The sequence below is a fragment of the Homalodisca vitripennis genome, chromosome 5, assembly GCF_021130785.1.
Source record: "Homalodisca vitripennis isolate AUS2020 chromosome 5, UT_GWSS_2.1, whole genome shotgun sequence".
Taxonomy (NCBI): domain Eukaryota; kingdom Metazoa; phylum Arthropoda; class Insecta; order Hemiptera; family Cicadellidae; genus Homalodisca; species Homalodisca vitripennis.
This window is the reverse complement of record NC_060211.1, coordinates 185,221,419-185,244,345: the sequence shown is the minus strand read 5'-3', so window position 1 is coordinate 185,244,345 and position 22,927 is coordinate 185,221,419. Positions and strand designations below refer to the sequence as shown.

The window sequence follows — 22,927 nt, the reverse complement described above, 5'->3', positions numbered from 1 at the left end:
ATATATTTTACTAATTTATCTATTTGTATAAGTGCACACCTTCGGGATTTTTCAAAGTAAGACAAATTGCAACCATTTTTGGAACAGAAACAGTAGCTTGTCATTACAGAGAACAAGCTGATCAGGACTCTCAGTGTTTCTGTAGCTGACAAATAATCTATCAATGTCAATAGAGGAAGGACTTAGTGTTTCATACGTGTGGTAAAGATCAAATAGGTGATGGAACAGTCTTCATTAGTAATACTAAAAATTTGATGTGAATGTTTTATTCTCCGTCTGGTGAATCAGCATAAATCCAGGACAGAGGAAATAAATCCTCATTTGTCAGATACAGTATTAATCCTGTGTGATAATAATGAAACAACTTTATTTGTCAGAAACAGTGTTAAATTTTTTGATAACAATGAAACATCCATATTTGTCAGATACAATATAAAATCCTTTCTGATAACAACGAAACATCCTTATTTGTCAGATATAGATTTAAATACTTTCTGATAACAATGAAACATCTTTATTTATCATATACAGTGTAAGATACTGTGTGATAACAATGAAACTTCTTATTTGTCAGATACAGTGTAAAATCCTTTCTGATAAACTATGACACAGTTTTATTTGTCAGGTTATAGTGTAAAATCCTTTTTTGGTAACAATGAAACATCTTTACTTGCATGATACACTGTTAAATACTTTGGGATTACAATGATACATCCTTATTTGTCAGTTACAGTGTAAAATCCTTTCTGATAAACTATGACACAACTTTTATTTGTCAGGTACAGTGTAAAATCCTTTCTGGTAACAATGAAACATCCTTACTTGCACGATACACTGTTAAATACTTTGTGATTACAATGATACATCCTTATTTGTTAGATATAGTGTAAAATCCTTTCCGTAACAATGAAAACATCCTTACTTGCACGATACACTGTTAAATACTTTGTGATTACAATGATACATCCTTATTTGTCAGGTATAGTGTAAAATCCTTTTTGGTAACAATGAAACATCTTTACTTGCACGATACACTGTTAAATACTTTGGGATTACAATGATACATCCTTATTTGTCAGTTACAGTGTAAAATCCTTTCTGATAAACTATGACACTACTTTATTTGTCAGGTACAGTGTAAAATCCTTTCTGGTAACAATGAAACATCCTTACTTGCACGATACACTGTTAAATACTTTGTGATTACAATGATACATCCTTATTTGTTAGATATAGTGTAAAATCCTTTCCGTAACAATGAAACATCCTTACTTGTACGATACACTGTTAAATACTTTGTGATTACAATGAAATATCCTTATTTGTCAGATATAGTTGTTTGTGAGATTGCTATGTCCTGCACAGTACTGCACTATTTGAAGAACTATTTTTTCCAAATAATACTGAAAGAAACTGTGAGTATTAGAGATGTTATTTTTATACTCAGTGTAATACAGAATTAAAGAATACTTAAAGGTACGTAGAGTTTAAATCATGTGAAGTGATATGTTTCCGCAAATCTTGAGACTTAAATGTTTTCATACATTATGCAGGAATGCTCTCAAACAGTGCTTAAGAAGGAAGTAGTGAAAGGTTTAAATGCATACACAAATTCAAAGAGGTAGGTTTCTTGCAATAAGTACTCAATTTATTTGAATAGTTTCACTAATAACAAATAAACCACTTGCATAAATCTTGCCTATGCATATCGAGCAAAAATGTTTCTTACAAGCACAATTTAGAACATTCAAAAATAAATTGATCTGGAAAAACTGCCACTCACCGTCAAGTTATCATCAGACTTCTGGAAGATTGTGTGGCAGGGTTTCATCCTCAACATCAACATGCAAGACAACTGGGCTGCGTGTTTCATCTCATCTATATCTATCTGTATATTGAAACAAAACATTATATTCAACATATTAGAGACTCATATACATTCAAGATTAATAATTTTGCGGGAATGTTACTTAAAGTCAATGAAAATACTAGTTGAGAATGATGGCAGAGAGAGCAACAATATGAAGATGAATACCAGATTCTGGTACTTAAACAAAAGAAGAGTTTTAAAATTATGTATGTATATTGATTAAATGCCAAATTTATACCGTAAGAGGAGAAATGCCAAAGGAGAATTTTCAAATTTTCAAAAAAGAATTCCCAGTAAAGAAAACCCGGTATACCTACTGGGTAGTTGTGAAACAATTTAGTCATTTATCCTTGATTTATATCCATATAAACTACAATTTCTAAAGCTTTGCTAACACTCACCTTCTCAACAGGAACTTTAAAGGTTGTCTCTAGGTGAGTCACAGCCTTACTCATGGCCAGTTTGACATCTCCATGGACTCGACTGGTCACCTTAGAGATGTCTCTGTCCAAGTAGAAGAATTTAACTTTACTTAGGTCTACCTGGAACAGATCTTCTTAGAAATCATCAAAAGATATCATAAGTACAAATCATGACATATTTACTGAAACAAATATTGTGGCTAATTACAATAAGTTAATAAATAATTAAGAATAAGTTATAGGCTTTAGAAAGTTTGTTTTTATTTATAATTTTACACAATTTTGAACTTTTATCCTGGATAATATTAGGTTTCAGTGTTAGAATTACATATAAAATATTACAATAATTAATAAACTGCAGTTGTCATTTACGTAACCAAAATCTTATTTAGGCTTCATGCCAAGCCTCCAGCCTTGGATTAATCCATCTTCTTCATTGGTGTTTGATTGAAAAATACCATTGTACATCTTAAGTAGTAATTAAAATTTTTATCTCTCAGTCCCGTATTTCTTTGAATAAATCTGACACTCAAATCTGTAATCTGAAGACATATTCAAAGAGTAAGAAAGACAATTTACCAATTTTGATAGTCAAACAAAGGGACGATATACTTACAGGCTCATCAAGCCGCAGCTCCTTCAGTTTCTCCTCATCGTCTATGCAGGAAGAAAAGAGCAGTGGGAGGTCTTCAGCGTATCGTGCCATCGGAGCGTACACGAACACCTGAGTCCACATCGGGTCTTCCGACGTCGGCATGTGTCCCTGAACACTGATGTACCCTGCAGCATGTTATGAAAAAGGTCAATATAAAGTTGTCAAATTGTTTTGTAACATACAAGTGAAATTTTTTTTTATCAAATTAAATTGTTCATAAACCCAAAAACCCGTTTTCTGGTACAATGAACAATTTTACATTGAATTTGAAGGTTTTTTTTCCAGTTCTTTGTCTATATACTAAGGTAAACTATTCTTTACTAACCTTGTTTTACCTATGTTTTTCTCATCTCCTTTACAGTGATTTAATTAAGGGGGAGGGATGAGAAGGATAGAACCCCCCAAAAGGTCTAAAAATTTTAAAAGTTATATGTATAACAGCAATCCAAGTTTTTTTTTAATATCATGGGCTCATGCATATAAAAGGAGCTGCTCACACTCGCTAAAAATTTGAAAGACAAACATTAAAATTTCACGCAGTAGTTTGTTTTAAACTAGAACATATTAATTTATAAAGTCTTAAAGCTTATAAATTTCCCAGTGAAATATTGCTAAGCTCTTGTGTTTAAAGAGTATTTTATACTTCTAAACCAACAGATTGTAAGCCCCCTTCCCGAAATAATTGTCTATTTATAACATTGTTAAATATAAATTTTGAATATTGTACTTTGAATTAGGTTGTTCTAATTTATTTATATTTAGATTTAATCCAATCTCCCCTGTGTGGTGTACTCTTCAGTAAGATTATACGTAGCTGTGACAGATTAAGTACAAGACTGGTTAATGTTAAAGATTTTCCAGTATTTTTGGGGATTTCCGACACTAACTCTTCAAACATTTTGCTGTATCGATGAGCTGAAATTTAGTGAATTATATTTTTGAAATTATTGAATGGGCATTATTTTGTAGTGTAATGCAATTATCAAATAAGTTGTCAAGGAATAAAGTTATGTATATTATTAAAGCTTCTAAGACCACTTATGAGTTTGATACGTATTTAATCTTATCAATGGTATTGATCTTGAAAATGTCAGCGCTCACCTACAGATTTTTTAAAGGGTTTACATTTTTTTGGTTTAAATTTAGAAATTAATTACTGTAATTATTTTGCTTATCACCCAAATTAAATATACAAACCATTGAGCTTGCATAGTTTAAATCTGAATTTTAAAATCAGCTAAAAGATTATAAAAGTATTGGGAAATTGTAATCAAAGAAAGTTATAAAACATGATTTTTTAAATATTAGCCTACATTTAGTCAACATTTGTACTATTAAATAAACAACAAAAGCCCTTAAACAGAATTGTGTCAGTAAACAAAATTTTAACTATCACACAAAACAGAAAATTATGGGTTTAGTTAGGTAATACTAAACATCAACATAGTTTTTATTAATTCCATTGTCATCCAAACAATGGAGTTCAGTCAGTCGTATTAATTACACTGAAGAAGAAGAGTTGCAAAACAAACAGTACAGTGTGTAAAATGTTGGAGGCCAGATAGTTACTTGTAAAGGTGCAAAAACCTGTCATTGTTTGTACAAAAAAAGTACCTTACTCAACACTTCAGACCTATGCAAGAGTTGTAATTTGATTCCCCACACAGGTGCTAGGTATCACAAATAGATGAAAAGATTTCAAGGTCACCTGGCTCTGGGGCCTGAACTAAAGAGTGGTCTGTTTTAAAATACCACATTTTCCTCCTTTGATGAACTACAACAAAGTTTGAGTTGTTTTTCCGAATAACCTAAAAAATTTATAAAAAATTAAATACAGCTTGGATGTGTATTAATTATATTTTTTAAATGAGACCTCACCCATAATTATAAGACTGAAAATAATGATGTAAAACATTGTTCTTGTGGAGGATGAAACTCAAGGTTATTTCATTACAGCTGGCTTTTAAGATGTCGACCTTGAGTATGAGTATGAGTATTACTCATACATTTTTCAAATTTTGGTTTAAATCTCTTATTTTGCTCAATTTTTTTTTATAAATCTAGTTCATTACATATAGGTACCTACTATTAATTAAAAATTGTCAGAGCATCTTTAGAGAATATTTAAGTTTTCTTTTTTGGTTTAAGAATCAAAACTTAGAGAGCAGAATAAAATGAATGTATCTGAATGTTTAAACCTGCAAGATCAGGTATGATCAAAATCTTGATTATGCAAATGTTTTAATTTGTACAGATTTCCACAAAAGTTTTAATTTCCACAAAATGCACCAACATTTTTTTTCCTCATTCTATAGAAAAATTAAATTACACTGTAAATATATAAAATATAGTAGAAATAAGATCTGTCAAAAAATGAAATCAGTTTCACCTTGGAGACTGGATAAATAATGGCTCTCATCTATACTGGTTCACTGTGACCACTGTGAAAACCCATTCCACCATCAAACATTCAAAAATATGACAATAATTAGGTAAATCATGGACTAAAGCATGTGTGGTCATTTTGTTATCAGATTCCTGCCTTCAAGGGATCCAATAACATATTGTATATTTTTGATTTGGTAGTGTACATTATGAAAAACCCAGATAAATTAGACTTCAGATCCAATATTTATAGCTACAATACCAGGAATCGAAATAATTTGGAAATTGAATTTAACCCTCTTAGTAAAAAATCATGAACAGTCACAAAGTAATTTCATCAAAAATTTTCAATAAATTAATACCATTGGTTGATAAATATCCTGACTGAATTTTCAGAAGAAGCTTTATAGATGGTTACTGTTTAATCCTTTTTACAGCCTTCAGGAGTTTTTTGGAGTTAGTCAAATTGCCTTTGAGAATTGTTTACTGGTTGATGTTGTTTGTCTCAACTCTTTACAGTAGCTTTTTCCTTGTTATTTTAATTAGTCTATAACCTCTTGTTGTTATTTACGTGTACTTGTTGTTATTGTTAGTTTATTTATACATATTTTATTAATTGTTTAATTTTAGTTTTGTTGATTAATTCCATTGTTTTAAATTGTTTAGTTGTCATTTAATTAAGGTAATTTATTTTAATTGATGGTGTTATTCTAACAACTCTTTTTATACATTAACATAAAAAAATTATCAAAGTATAAAGAAGTATGAATTTGAAATGTAATATAGTTATAAGTATATCTAGACTTGGCATTGTGCTTCAATACTGACATTGTTAATACTTGTAAAAAGTCTTAAAACAATAAATTGATTGATTGATTCTAGAGACAGTCCTCTTTACAATAAAAACAGCGAAAGCAAGGGCTGGTGTTACACTAGACACTGGAGCAACTTCCTCCTACATCAACATCATCTCAGCCTATTGGAGAAGAAACCTTCGTATTGAGGAGCAACGTTCAACATTCTACCAAAATCCTTCCTTGAGAAACTGGTTACTGGAGCGTACAACCTACATTATCAAAGAGTTGCTTAATGGAGGACACACAACTTATAACAATAGTACACAAATAGTAAAGTACAAATTGTATGACCTTTTCTCTGTTCTCCAAGAATACGTGGAATAAAGATATTTTCTATTCTATGCAAAATTCTACAAGAATTGTGAAAAATGACTTTTGTTTTCCATTTATCTATATAAATAAATGAATGTTCTGTATGTCCTTTATAGAATTGTAAACTACTTGATTGATCATTATGAAAATTTGTATGTATGTCTATTTTTCCACATAGAACGTTTATACGCTATTGCCCATTGATATAACTCACCACCAGACGGCGCTGCAAAATATAAAGTTTTCAAAGCCCCTGCATATTATAAACTGCAGTTACGAGACAGTTACGTATATTGAATAGCCAAACACTGTTTGAAGGCGCTAAGTTATGATGTATATTTGTCTTTAAAAGGAATTTCTGGTTGAACTTAAAGCTTAAGTGTTTCTTGATCGTAGCAACAAGGCAAACTCTACATCGGCGTTGGAAATATAATTTCACTTGAACCAGAAGTGCGCGGGCAAAGCTTACAAAAAGCGTGAGAAAGCCGCGGGAAACAGCTAGTTTTAAATATAAAAGAAAAGTAGTAGGTGCAGAGATGTTTGTACCTGAGGAAGGTTTGTGTCCGAAGACCCCACAGAAGCTGGCAGGAATGCGGCCAGAGCCCCCGATGTCCGAGCCCAGACTTATCACTGAGGCTCCTGAGCCCAGCAGGGCTGCCTACAGGCAGATAAGATAGTTAATGTTATATCTATAAGCAGAAGATTATAAACTGTGGTTCTGTATCTCTAGATGTCATAGTCTTGCACATCGTACATCTATTTACTTGTAAATATATACCAAAAATAAACTTAACTTGTAGAAATCCTGTGGTTGGCTAGACAACATCAATCATAGCATGGGAAGGCTTACACTGATTATAAATACGAGCTCGTACAATATTCTACGAGCAATAATCAATTTTTATTGTATGAGTAAACAATACTAGTTGTTAATATGAAGATTGATAGAGAAATTTCCTATAAGAAAGAAATTGATTGTAAGCGTCAATAGTTTTGATGTTTGTCTAAACAAGAAGTTATGAAAAGGGTTAACAACATTGAACAATAATACCAGATCATATTTTTCTTAGTATAACAAATTCAAAAGCAATCGTAAGACAACTATGAATAATAGTTTAATCACCATTGACAAAAAGATACAGATACTTAAAGTTATTCATACAGTTGGTTTTCGTATGGTTGTATATTCTTTGTTTATCTTTTGTATAAATGTCTCACTGTTAGTTTTAATAGTGTCTAATTAATTAAAAGAAACATGATCTGAGAAGAAATTATTATTTTATATTTTTAACCCTTTTAATAACCACATATTTTAACCCCCCACAAAATTTAGCATGTCTGATGATTGACTTCTTTCTCGGAGAAAATTATTCTACTGATTTAATGAAAAACTAGGTTATGTGCCTATACAATGACGTAGCCAGCGAGTAGCTCCGGACCCCCCTAAATTTACAATTTTTTCAATTACTTTTTTAGTAAATGACTATTATTATTTAAATAATTCAGTGTCACTGACATGTACTGCTGAAATATCATTCTAAACAAAGAAAAGGGCCAAGAACTTTTTAAGGAACAAATTTGGGCCTTACCTCTGTCCACTACGGGAAAATTGTAGTTGTCTGGACCCCCCAATTTTTATTTCTCGCTACGATATTGTGCCTATACAATTAATAGCAATATTGGTTCTCAGCTCCTAGACTTCAATAAGATATATAGAGTCCATATTAAACTTAAGATCCTTACTCCCATTGGCCATCTGAATGCATATCATTCGTAAAGATCTATTGATCTGAGATATTTGACAAAGACTACACGGGATATTCACAGTTATTCAGCTTATAAATCATCAGTCACTTAGTGGTTGGACCGTCTCCTGGATAAAAATTTTAAAATTGCTTCTGGAGTTTAAAAAAATACAATTTGTCAAGGAAAGACCAAATCGAAAAAATATGGAACCTTTCAAAGAAAACGTGTGTATAATACTGATGCATTTATTGAAAATGATTTTAGTTGAAGGTTGTTGTCTCTGCCTGGTTAGAAAATGCTCAGTGTTGTACTTGCCAACATAACATTTTGCATCTTTCAGGAACCGTCTTTTAATTTTACGCCATCTAATTTATTTCCTCTGAATATATAAGTTGCTCTTTACAAGTATTGCGTAAGTTTTTCTTTTTCACATTTTTACACAGTATTTCTATAACGAACTTGAACCCTTTATGTGAAGTTCATATCTTTCATGTTCAACTTTTCAATTTCTTATTTCTATCACCTCAATTCAAACTTTGAAAAACCCACATAGGAAAAATTACACTTCCTTCTTAAACAATCTTTCTCTAGTTGGCACATGTCTAAATATTTTGACGAGCCATTAAGACATAAAACGAATCTGATTAAATCTCTCTAAAAATTCTTAAAAGTTTGCATAATGCGATATAAAAGTCTTATATTTGCAATGGGACAACTTATGTTTATATTTATTCATATAAAGGGTGTAACTGACCATTTTGAGCCTTTCCCTCTGTAAAAACTTTCTACTATAAATAGCATTTCTCGTTACCTCTCCACCGGAAGAGCCTCCAGACGTCCTGAGGGGATTGTAGGGGTTGTTGGTACGCCCTGTAACCGGGTTGTAGGTCTCCCAGCTGAGGCACAACTCCGGGGTGTTGCTGACCAGGAGGGGTATTGCTCCCCGGGCCTTCAGTGCAGCTACAGCTTCCCCATCCTTCTCTGCTATCCTGGTCTTGTTGGGCACCCCAGCGTTGTTACTCAGACCTGGACATACAAGCAAGATTATGTGCATCTCCTGTACAGTACCCACAAATGTATTATGTTGTTCTTCAGTACACTCTATTGTCTCAAGGGAGTGCTGCTGGAATACCAGAGGAAGGACAAGCTAACACAAGTTAAGGGACATTATCATTTTAAATCTTTCAATAAAACCAGGGCAATGCCAAAACCAAACACATTAAGCCGGTTTTGTTTATTATTTCCATTACTGATATCATACAAATTCTCACCACTAAAAGTTTCTTTTTTATTTTATTTACATGCTATAAAACAGGATTTTCCCTAATAATATTACAAAAGTTCACAAAAATTCCATAATACATCAATGGCTTGAGTTGTAGCTTAAGTCCATAGTGCACTATTTTCACTTTTGGCACACAAATAATAATAAAGATAACCTTTGAAAACTTGTCAACAAGAATAAATGTTTACACAAAATATATAAATAAACAATATAAATAATATAATAGTAATGAGTGTAATATAATATATTTAATATAACAGTAATAAATAAATAAACACTAACCCACATAGAGAACAAAACAAACCAGGGAGCAACAAAAATGAAGAACGTTGACCTACGGATCTCATGACAACAATGGCTTAATCTTTTTTTTTGAAAAATATTCAAGCTGTCATGTCTTCCGCAGTAGACTAAACCTATCGAATTACCCTTGCACCCCAGAATATCGACATTTGCGGTTAGTGATGCCGCTCCTGGACATCCGTAAGGTTACCCAGATTGAAGTGACACATCGGTTTTTTGCTGTGCCCAGTGTGGGTTCAACTGGAAGGTATAAACCAGTCATAAGTGATCCTTGCCGGGTTAACCAAAATACTTCAATGTTAGTAAATTGTATAAGTTTTTCATTCCTGATTTGTTCTAGTGTTCCTCTGTAGGTTAAGTTTTTACGAAATTTTTGAAACTTTTCAAAGATTACTTCTTCAAGTGAACCATCAACTCTCACCGGATTACTGAGCAATAAAAGTTCCCTCACCTCTGACTGGAATACTCTCCTTGACCGTGACTGGGACTCCCAGCAGAGGAGTCTCCCTTGCCAGCTCCTCCTCGGTCCTGTCGTTCACCAGAAGGCTCTTGTCAATCAGCCTGGCCTCCTCCAAGGCTTGGTCGAAGCGGCTCTGGACTACAGCATTGATAATCGGGTTCACCTCCTTCACCCGTGCTATGTACGCTTTGATCACCTCCTCGCATCCGATCTGCAGAGTACAGTAAGTTGTTGGATAATCAGTAGCTTTTAGATCTCAGAGCACAAATACACAAGTACAATAAGGTTTAGTGTAATACCACAAACTACTAAAGCATTAATGAATAACATGTAAATAATATCTAAATATAATAATAATATATCTTGTATATCTCTCGTATTCACAAGTGTCAATGTTTATTTTTTATTTTTTTAAGATTGTTGTTGATTATTGTTTATGTTTACGCATGTTTTTGACTATTTATCTTTTCTTGCATGGTGCTGGTTAAATATTGTTATTTTTGCATATAGTTATTTGTCAAATTATCACTTTATTTATTTCAACGGTTCCACCACCATTTTGACAGTATTTTATGACAAAGTAATACAGTCAAGATGACAAATATGTTTCAATGTAACTTATTATAACCCGCTGTTTAATACTTAACACGAGAAAGACAAAAAAAGCCTATGGAATACATTTTAACAATTATTGATTAGTATTATAATATTGTGACACTGCAAAACAGAAAAACTAACAATTCAATAAAACTTCAATAGAATAACAAATAACTAACATAACCAACAATAAATTAGTAACAATAGATTAACAATAACGATAATAATAGTATGTGCAGTAACAATGCAACAATTTAGTACATGCTAAAACCAACAAAAATTATAATAAATTAGTAACAATAGTAATGCTGAGAAGAACTTTAACTTAAGTGAACTTTGTTATTATTTATTTCTTATCACACCTCGCAAATTATATTAATACTGTTGCTCGTTTTGATATTTAACTATCTATCATTGTCTTTGTCTTTTTTACTTTTTGTTGATTGTTTGTTAACTTACTCATATTTCTTATTTATTCATTGTTTTGATGATTATTTATTTTTAACACGGTTTGTCATTTAATTATATAAGTTAATATTATTAGTGCTATTAATCGTTTATACTCTTTTTAACTTATTTAATTGTACTACTGGTGTAATTTCGTTCGAAGAATAAATAAATATTTTTTTTTAATTAAAAGAAAACATAATACCGTCTGTCTTCAATTTTCCCATCATTTAGACCATTTTAAAGGCCCAACAGGGTCTTCTTAAAATTGTATCTTCTGTCCGCCATTCTGTCTATTATTACAAAATTGTCACTAAATATGCTACTGATTGCAAAAAGTATGAGATGGACAGATCACTTAAATAAAATGGTCCACATCTTGTAACTGAAACATCTGAAATACTTTTCATATCTGTAAGTTTTATAAGTTTGAAAATCCCAAACAAAAGCTTATGGTAAGAGCTTGTAATCTTATAAGAATTCGTTATTTCTATATTTATTCATCTGTGCAGCAGATTTTAAACGTGTAGCCTAATATTACTGTTTGTTAGCTCATAAATACGTTTTGTTTGGCTCAAGTAAAAACTTAGTGCATAACTCAACAATAAAAAATAATATATTAAACAATAGAACAGCTCAACTGTATAAATTATGAATAACACTAAATATGCAAGACTGATTCGTAAGAAAATAAAAGACTTTCTTCAGTTCTTTGTTTGAAGTTTGTTTTTGACAATGGAAGGATTATGAAAAAACAGGTTTTCTCGGATATTTTCCATTGTTCAGTGATACAAAAAGAAATTAATCAACCAATAAAATCAACAAAATATCTCTTATAGTTGAATTGTTCGTCACTGAACAATGGCAAATGTAGGGAAAAATCATGTTTCCTTGCTTCAACTGTATCACGATTTCTGCACTCTGACCTTGACCTTGGAGTCAGCTGAACATCTGAGCCAGCGAATGTTTCACATATTTCAGTTGTTGGTAAACAAGAATCCTCGAGTCATCTTTAACATCTTATTATATGCCACTTTCAACTTTAGATAATTACTGTATGAATAAGTTTAGATTCAAATGTCATACCACAGACAGTGACGTAATTGTCAAATGTATAGCTTCACATAAAAATCACGCAAACGTATTCATGCAAATTTATTCATATAAAAACTAGAATAATTTGATTTTGATATTCCCATTGTAATCCTTGAACAGAGATTAAGAAATGAATTAAAATGAATATAACTTATCAGGTCTTCATTTGGCAAATTTATATTTTCAAAAAAATATAATTATACTCCTTAAAAAAATAAATAAAAAATAAAATCTTGTATAGCTTGAGGCCCCAAAATTATGCCTATTAGTCACGTTAAATCGAGGTTTGTTCGATGGTGTAGTCTTACTACGTTACAGTTGCATTTAGATTTTAGTTAAAATGCCGAAACAAATAAACACAGAATATGTTGTAATTGTTAATTATTACATTACAAAAGACGGGAGAAAGATTAGATCTATCAAGAAGTTTTAAATAAAGCTTTCAGTTCTAAACACTACCATCAAAAACTTTAATTTAATAATTTTAACACCTCTAAGGATTGATATTGAAAACACTTATTCTGATTTTTGTGGAGGTATCTCACCTTCCGTGTCCTGATGGAGTGAGAGAGTTCTGTAGCACTGAGCAGCAGTAAAGGGTTAGAGATTGGGGGAAGAGGAGGCTTCCCATGGAACCAGGAGAGGATATGTGATACCGTCCAGAACAAGATGGCTACAGGCCTTATCAATAGCCAGATCAGCCACTGCTGACCGGTTGACCACATCTGAAACAGAAAAATTCTACAGGTTTGTCACCAACTAGATTAGCCACTGCAGTCAAGGTAGAACACATCTACAACAGAACAGTGTGGCTCCAAGCCTGGTAACTAACCAGATCTATAGCAGAACAACAATATGACCACAGGCTATGTCATCAACCAAATCAGCCTCTGCAGTCCGGTTGATCACATCTTCAACAGAGCAAGATGACTCCAGGCCTGGTAACTAACCAGATCTATAGCAGAACAACAATATGACCACAGGTTATGCCATCAACCAAATTAGCCTCTGCAGTCCGGTTGATCACATCTTCAACAGAGCAAGATGGCTCCAGGCCTGGTAACTAACCAGATCTATAGCAGAACAACAATATGACCACAGGTTATGCCATCAACCAAATCAGCCTCTGCAGTCCGGTTGATCACATCTTCAACAGAACAAGATGGCTACAAGCCTTAAGCCGCGTTTACACCGGAGTTAATAACACGTGTTACCAACAAAAAGTTAATAACATTTTAAAAGAGTTCAAAAATTCACTGTAACATTTGTTAATAACACGCCAAAACCCATGTTAATAACACGATTTTTGTTATCCACCGAGTGTCGGTAAAGATCAAAGGAAGGGTGTAACTTTTGTTAATAACACATGTTACAGTCGCCACGGGCGTTGTAACTTTTGTTGGTAACATGACCGCGCGCACACTACCGGACTAGTTGTGAGTTTCTCAGTTGCAAGACAGGAGTAATTGTGCGCACACCGACTTGTTGAAGTGTTTTTTGGTGTACCAGACGTTATAACGGTTTTTTTTATTTGTTTTTACTGTTGCACTGTTTTGTTCTCAAAATGGAAAACTTGTTAAGTGAAGCGGAATGGCCGATGAACGAGTTTTCAAACTTATAGAACTGTACCGCGAACAAACTGTTTTGTGGGACCCTACTTGCCGAGAATTTAAGGATAAGATTTGAAGAACAGTGCTTGGACTGAAATAGCCCTTGCAATGAAACTGTCAGATCGGAGGTTTCAAAGAGAGTCTAAAAAAGGGAAAAGTGGTTCCGGGGCTATCGGGAGCAAGTGGTACGCTTTTGACGCTTTGCTATTTATCCAAGACACGTAAGGTCACTGCTAAATTTTCTTGTACTGGGATTGCTTTTCTATAATTTGTGTCTTGCTTGCCAATTACATGTTCTAACATAACTATTAAATGTTCAAAGTCACTACTGGCCATGCACAAAAAGTTCTTGATGCTTCCATCACACCGCAATTCACCTGATAGGGGGTCAATGTCATCCTCTTGCAGGTCACTCAACATATCACTGCCACTGTACACTGATCTTGCCCTTAATGATGGTTTTATCCAATATAGTTTGTTTTGACAGAATGACGCATGCAGCTGCAGCAAGAACCACGTCCTCTACACTCGACATATCCAAGACTGAGGCTGTGGCGGGGCGGGGCGTTCATAAAGTCAATAACAAATGTTACACTCAAACTGGTGACACTGTAACTTTTAGTTATTAACTTTAGTTACTGTAACCTTGTTAATAACTAAAAGTTACCAACTTTTTGTTATTAACTCCGGTGTAAACGCGGCTTTATCACCATCCTGATCAGCCACTGCTGTAGTAGACCACATCTGCAACAGAGCTACATGGGTGCAGGCCTCCTCAACAGCAATACGAACCAATGCTTGGTAGGTCAAATCTACAACAGAGCAAATGCTTTTGTGATTTTCCAATTTTTATAGTCAACTAAAATTTTGCAGTCCCACACCGCATCTCTCGTCCCCAGACATACTATTTCACAATGTACAATTCCTTTCATATTATGTAACTTTATATTTTGAGTTCACTTCAGTGCACTTAAAATACAATGATATGTTTAATATTCTGTAAAATACTATAAAATACTACCAAATATAATCTTCTCTTTCACTGAAATATTTATATCACCACTAGACATAAAACATTTTGTTCAAATTAATCTCTTTAAGTACTCCTAAAACCATTAAAGGTTTTAAATCTGGGAGACGATTTTCACTATCAGTAGGGTAAAATTGAAATGAGTTTTGACAGCAACCAGCTTCCAAAAGGCAAACATCCTTAAGCGCTGTGTAATGTCACTTATAGTAGCTATTAGATGACGCACATAAAAGCGTTGTTTATGGCCGAGCGTAACCTGTCCGGAATATTCATTGTTTACTGGATGATGGCGCAGTGACAGACGCTGACTGGAAGTGTGTTCATTCATCCGTCTTTCCGCTTCCAGTTTCAGATAAAAAACTGCTCTTTTATTCCACGGGAGTATGAAATATTTATTGTGATAGTAAACAAAATCTTGGACATCTAGAATATACGTTTCAATTATCATTTATTTCTTTTGACTGAGCAATATCCACATGCTATGTGTCAAATGCTGCGTGTGTTTATTTTGGTTTAAATTTTACTAAACTGCAAATCAATGTGCGTTTGGTTAATTATCAGTTCATTACTTTACATACCGTACTGTTAAGCTTTCTAACAAATAACTTTAGTACTGCAACATATAAAAGGATTATTTCAATATGCTTTTTGACATTTCATTAAAAAAATATACTTTACAGTGTTTATTACTTTACTTTTATTTCAGTTATGTGGGTCTGACGATGTGTTCTTTGAGCACGAAAGGCCTCACAAAATAAAACTTTTTCATTTTATTGGAGTGTTTGATCATATATTAAGCATTTAGAATTTCCAATAAGAAGACGCTGGTAAAATGTATACTTTACAGTGTTCAACAACGACTGCATTTATTATATTATGTAATAGGATGTATTAAAAATTATTGCAATTCATTATAAAGCTGGTCAGTACACAGAATCTAGGCACGAGTATAAATATTGTTCCTTATAAAATATTTTAAGAGGAAAATAAGTTTTAAATGACTTGTGGTCAACATAGTAACCTTTCGAACGTCAGTAGACTTAGAATCTGTTGATAAATAACTGTTGAGAATATGACGCATATTTACTAACTGCATGAATATAAATCGTAACAATTTGATAGCTGTGATAGCTCTATCATAGCACTGAATGGTAGAGTTAAGAACGAAAATGTAAAGACAGGTTTCAGGAAATCTCAATTATTGTTTTAATCTTCACTTACACTAAAAAAACTCATAAATATACTGCTACATATGTAACACCTTCTTCTTCCATTGGTAGCTTTATTATTTTTCAAGCCTTAACCTCCTTCAATACCGTTTAGTTCTTGATCCAAAAACTTCCAAATTTGCATTTCTGTCTGTAAATCGTTAAAACTTTTCATTGAATTTTCAAAATATACATAAGAGCAATAGAGCTTACGATATAACGTTATATACCTCATTGTAAACTATGAGGTAGCTGTGGTGAGAATGGTTGATTCAATGCGAATGTCGAGTTTAGCTCCAGTTCACCTTCCTCTTATTGCAGCGTCTGGAATCTGACACTGTCACAGACTTGACTCCTGGAATCTGGAGTCACATTGGTTTGAAGAGATAAAAGTATATATAGCTATTTAAAAGTCTGTGACAGCGTCAGATTCCAGACGCTGCAATAAGAGGAAGGTGAACTGGAGCTAAACTCGACATTAATAACGTTGCTTCATAGACAGCTATTTCGAAACTTTTTTCTCAGCAAACTCTATTTTTTAAGAACAAATGCTCCATAAAATGCTGCTATAGCTTCCATTAGAACTATAAGTTGTTATACAGGGTGTTCATTTGAAAACTTCAAACTCGTATTAAAAGACTTATAGCCCAAGTATCAAAATTCTGTAAATGGGAGTGTATAGTACTATAATTGGGGGAACAAAAAAATTCAAAATGGGGTTGCTCACTCCCATGGCCCCCCGTAGCCAAAGCCAACATTTTTGAAATAACAACTAATACCTTGTGACACCTTAAATTGAGGCACATAAAAATGCTATATTTTGGTAAAAAAAATTGAAATCGGCCAAGCCGTTTGGTATCAGCAGCCAATAATGTAATTTCTTACACAACAGTTATTAGTCTACAAACTACTGTACTACTGCTAATAACAACAAAATTACTCACTGACTAATGTTGTAAATTCTTTTTAAACTTAAAATAAAATGGTCAAATTGGTAGTCATTGTTTTTCAAGCAAAAAATAACATATTTTCAAATTCTACTAAGTTACTAAACGTTTCTCTGGTTAAGCGTCTACACTCAGCAGTGATCCTGTTTTTCAAGTCGAGCGCCTGTGGGATGTTTTTTTTAAAAACTACTGATTTCAAGTGACCCCACAAAAAAGTCTATAAAGACGCCATTATGAAACGGGTGAAAGGATTTTGTTAATATCTTATTTTCAAAAAGGTCTACCACAGGTAGGCTATACAAAATTCTCAAGTTTCATAACTTTATCTTAAATGGTACAAAATATATAATTGTTTTCATAAAAAAATACATACAGACAGATAGACGGAAAACTAAATGTTTTAGGACATACCTTAGTATGAAATTTCGGCTCATTTTTATGTATAGGACAAAATCCCAAATTATTGGAACACTTTTACTGAACATCCTGTATTCATTGCTAAACCTGAAGTCTATAAAACACTTTCCCTTGGGTTTTCCTCTTGAATAAAAACCTGTGTTGAGATAAAAATAAGAAAAATAACATTTAAAACACCTTAAACCACATTATCATGTAGCCTAAGTGTTGCAACAAAACACTATCTTAGAACACCCGTCATGTACCGTAGAAGTTGACGTACACAAATGCCAGGGTGTCCAGAAATCTAGAATTAGATAGTTTCACCTCAGGAATATAAAACGTGTTCCCCCAAGATTCACTACTTTCTCCCCGGTGGCGCTATACTTTACTCGGCTGTAACTCATGCTTTTGAATGCAGCAATTATTGTTACATCTTGACAATAAGAAATCTATTCTAATAATTTAACAGACAAAACATACTAAATAATTTTGTGCCTATTTTTATACAATGTTTAATAAAATATCTATCGTGTCACAAATATGTGAATATTTCAATATTTTATTAATGTAGTTTGTTAAGAGATGTTAAAGCTGAATTCTAAAAGTAGTCAAGCATTTAATTTCCTCACAAGAACAATGAGTGATAAATCTGCTAAAGTATTAGATGTAAACAAAAGTTTACCTTTAGGGTAATTTAGTAAGTTCGATAAGAACAATTTAATGATGACCGACACAACGTAAATAAAGCTGAGGTCACGTGGGTGAATCAGCTGACATTCGCAAGGCGATAAAACAGCTGAGAGATACGAGTAAATAATTTTGAGTTTATATTGTGATTGGTTACCTGAAAGAAAGATAATGAAAGTCCTGAGGTGAAGGTGAAACACGTGCAGCTGTGGAGTGAGTGTGTGCGTGCGGGCGAGCGAGCGGGTGGACAGGACGGCAGGGGGAGGGGACTAGTGAGGAAGTGAGAGAGGACAGTGTAGGCTATGATAAAAGTAAGAGAGAGAGGGAGAGACAATAACACTTTTTATCTTCGAACAAACTCAGCACTTACACTAGTGTTATATGCGTTACAAAGAATGAAGATTACATGAATTAGACAACTGTATGAGTTACTTTCCGAACTTTGCGAATGGCGCAGTGTAGCGGGTACAGAGGTTATCGCGAGATAACCGGATCAAGCAACGTCGAGCGTGGCTGCTGCTTGGATGGGTGACCGCTGAGCGATCTTGTCCTTGCAAGCAGTCCAGCTGCCCGGCCTTTGGTGGTGCTTCGGAAGTCACTTTTAAGCCGTTGGTCCCCACGTTAAATGTTACAGAGGGCTTCTTAGCCATAATTTTGCCTGGTAAAATAAGTCATTTATTGACTTTGGTGTTTACTTAGGTTTTAATTAAAGAAATCGGGACGTTACAAGACTTTTGTAAAGATCAGAAATTACAACTGTATAAGCTCATTACGGGGTTTCATTTATAAATAAATAAAATAAAATAAAATAAAAAGGCCTTTATTCATGAGCGATTTTCAACATTGGTGTTGTTTTACAAAATAACTCAGGTCATGTATAAACTAAACATACAATATACAACCAAACAATAAAAATAACTTCACAATATTCCTTAAGCTAACATTTTTTTAAAATTTGTCTTTAAACGCCCTCATACTTAAATATTTCATTTCAGGCGGCAGGCCGTTGTACCGCTGGGGACCGAAGTGAGAAAAGCCCTTTTTCCCTCTTTCAAGACGCACGCGCGGCACCGCCAGCAGGGCATCCTGTCTCGTCTTACGCTCCCTGATTATTGACCGGGCAACTAATTTATTTTTTAGATATGTTGGCCTACTGGTTGTCAGTACCTTGTGGACAAGAGACACAGTTTGAATTTTGCAAGTGTCCTGTATTGATGGAATTTGAGCCAATTTACGATAAGAACTGATATGGTCATATTTCCTCAAACCATACACAAATCTTATGGCTCTGTTTTCTAACTTTGTTAAAATTAATAATTTTTCTTTGGTCAAAATATTTCCAAATGCGGGGAGAGCATAATATATTAAAGGTAATATCAATGACTTGACAATCTGGAGCTTAGCTGACACCGGCAGGAACGACCTCAGCCTGCAAACAATCCTCAATCTACAAATGACCTTCTGATATATATATTTTACATGACTTGTAAACTCTAGTTGTGAGTCTATTTTAACACCCAGAATCTTAACAGTTTCACTGAGAGACAGGGGCGAGTTGTTCAACATGACGTCACCGGGAAGAGACTGGCCGGTATTATTAAATCTCAGATTTAAAATTGTACATTTATCTGGGTTTAATTCCAACCCATTTCTTTCCGACCACATTAGTACTTTTGACAAATCATTGTTAATTTTTGTTAGTGCCGTTTTTGCTTCTGAGGATGGGTAAGGAAGCAATACAACTCTTGGAGTATGCCAGTCCTGTGTGGTCTCCTTATACAGTTGGTGCCAGGACTAGACTTGAGGCCCTCCAGCGACGCTTCATTCGTCTGGTCGGTGTGAGGATTGGCTACAACTATCCTGATGTTCCCGTGGAAGCATTAACTGCAGAACTTAATATTCCAACTCTGTCTTTGCGCCGTGATGTAGCAGATGTACTCATGTTGTGGAAGTTAGTTGGCGCCCATGTGCAGTGCCCAGATCTTCTCGCTGAAATTGGTATCAGGATCCCTGTAAACACCAGATCTAGTGGGCTTTTCAGCCGCAAGTACCACTCCACGAACTACGACTTCAACAGTCCACTGGCAAGATTTGTTCGCCTGGGGAATCGTGTTGCATCAGAGTGCGATTTTTTCGCTGATGGCCTACATCAAATCAGAAAGCGGACCACTTATATTTTGTCTCAACACACACTTAAAATCCCCTGTAACTTTAAGACTGTTTCATTTTTTAGCTTTTGCTATTATGTATTTTTTATTATGTTTCTGCTCTACTGCAAGGTACATTTCATTTAATTTCGACTTTTTGCATCATTGGTGTATTTATATTATTTTGGTTGTTGTTATTTACGTGTACTTGTTGTTATACTATTCTATTTTATACATTGTTGTTAATTCTATTGTAAGTTGGTCTATTTCATAATATATTGTTGATTTTTATATGATATTAGTGTATAACTAAACTTTCTTGTTGTGATGGACAGTTATTGGGACTTGGAATCGATCATTGCCATATTGTGTTGTGTTCTGCCATTGCTAGCTCTGTATTATTTTATACTAGTTGTACTTTTTACTGCACTATATACACTGTACTGCCATCTTATTGCATATTGTATGTAAATTGGCTGCTTGCCGTTAATAATAAATAATAATAAATAAATAATAATAATAGCTGGCAATCGTCAGCATATGAGTGCAGGGAACAAAACCTTATCGTGTCTGCAAGATCAGACGTATAGATGGAAAACAAAATAGGACCGAGGCAGCTGCCCTGTGGAACTCCACCAGATCTGTGCAGTATGTTAGAGGAATCATTACCAATTTTGGTGATTTGAGATCTTCTACTTAAATAGGATGCAAAGAATCTTACAGAGGCATCATCAAACCCATAAAATTTTAGTTTTGCGATGAGCATTCGGTGATTGACAGAGTCAAACGCCTGTGAATAATCTAAAGACGTCAAGGTACAGCAGAGATTCCTATCAACTGCAGAATACATGTCATCAAGAATATCCACAAGAGCAGAGGAAGTGCTGAAATCCTTTCTGAAACCAGATTGATGTTCAGGCAAGACATGTTCTTGTTCTATAAAGGATGAAACTTGTAAAGGAAGTAACTTGATTAATTTGGAAGGTAAGTTAGTTTTAACATTTATTAAGTTTTATATATATTTTTTGTTTATTATATTTTATTACTAGACATTAAGAAACAAATGTATTTATGAGTAATTCGTTGAAAGCTCAATCGAAGTCATGATTAGCGCTTATTTATCAAACTCAAATTTTAGTAAATATATTCCAGGTTAAATTTAATAAACACATCTTGGAACGCTTTTAATATAAATACGTGGATTAGAAAGTTCGGTTATTTTTACATTACTCCAATACCTAAGTATTTTACAAACATTGTGGCTGATCAATATAGAGTAATAATATTTATTTTAGTCGGAACTTTCTTTTGGGAACTTACGGGGAAACCCAAAACTAGATTTATAAAAATGTTTGCAGTTTTATAAATAAAACTGAATTAGCCTACATAATCTGCATCGCCGGGAAAATTTACACCACAAGTTGTCATTTATACATTTTTTTATTTTGAATGTAAGTATTTTATAATGAGTCCACACGTTATAAAAAGTCTTATTTTACGAAATTTGGTGTATAAGTTAAGGATTTGAGGTTTAAATTCACCTATGTTCCCTGTTTGGATTCAACCCATGACTTAATTTAAATTATGATTTAATGCTCCCAATGTAACGTTTTTGGAATATTGGATCACTGCAGGTTATGTATCCAAAAGCAACACGTCATTAAAGATAAAAAACTTTCAAAAAACATTTCTTTCAATTTTGATTAAACTGTCACAGTCTTTGTTTGGTACAAATTGAAATTGTGTTCAATAACTTCGTCCTAAATAATTGAATCCTAATTTAATTTTGCTTCGAAAGGCTCTTGGGATTGTGGGATAGTCCCAACCTTTTCTTAAATGGTTAAGACTGACACTAACTAATCTGGATAAATAATATCTTTCTAAAAGATTGATCATCAACCTTATAAAAATTCTGCAACATCTGTGCCTCGAAGAACATCTCATTTTTAAATGTGAAAGGAGCGAAAAACATTGGTTGGACATTTCTTAGAAAATGTGAGTTTTTGAATTACTAATATTTTCTTAAGTTGTACCCAAACATCCATCACTAGAACACGTTTTGAGAGATTTTTTTTCAAACATTACCTACTGGTATGGAGACACTGTACTCGGTGGTCTTTCAACAGGTTTTCTTCAAATTTGACACAAAATATTGTTTTGGCATAGTGAAAGGGAGATTGGAAAACAACTTCATAACGAAATGTTATTTTTTATTTTGACACATTCTTTTCCAGTTACATAAAAATGAGTGGGAACAAACTTAAGTTCTCTTTTAAAAAAGGCCTACACAAACATACGTACTGTCACTCACTATCTCATTGACAGATGACATATTATCACTTGATGGGCAGTAGTATGGAAAATTAATGTTCGGTAATTTATGTCTAGTTGACATCCAGCACTTTCAACATTACAGTTTGTTCGATGAAGGGAATTGGAAAACCATATACGTATATGGGTTTAAA

At 33.5% G+C, this 22,927-nt stretch overlaps 1 protein-coding gene across 3 annotated transcripts in view; it reads right to left on the bottom strand.

Annotated features, from left to right (window-relative positions):
* Window positions 1-22,927, bottom strand: part of LOC124363324 (fatty-acid amide hydrolase 2-A-like) — a 41,396-nt gene that overhangs the window by 7,070 nt on the left and 11,399 nt on the right. For 2 of the 3 annotated variants that reach the window (XM_046818569.1, XM_046818571.1), the window contains exons 2-8: window positions 12,980-13,159; window positions 10,287-10,506; window positions 9,059-9,273; window positions 7,048-7,159; window positions 2,909-3,072; window positions 2,272-2,412; window positions 1,784-1,888 (exon numbers count right to left, since the gene is read on the bottom strand). In XM_046818569.1, the coding sequence (XP_046674525.1) occupies window positions 1,784-1,888; window positions 2,272-2,412; window positions 2,909-3,072; window positions 7,048-7,159; window positions 9,059-9,273; window positions 10,287-10,506; window positions 12,980-13,159 (1,137 nt within the window). Of the gene's footprint in view, window positions 1-1,783; window positions 1,889-2,271; window positions 2,413-2,908; window positions 3,073-7,047; window positions 7,160-9,058; window positions 9,274-10,286; window positions 10,507-12,979; window positions 13,166-18,482; window positions 18,676-22,927 lie in introns of those variants that run through there. The other variant, XM_046818570.1, reaches the window with a different exon arrangement.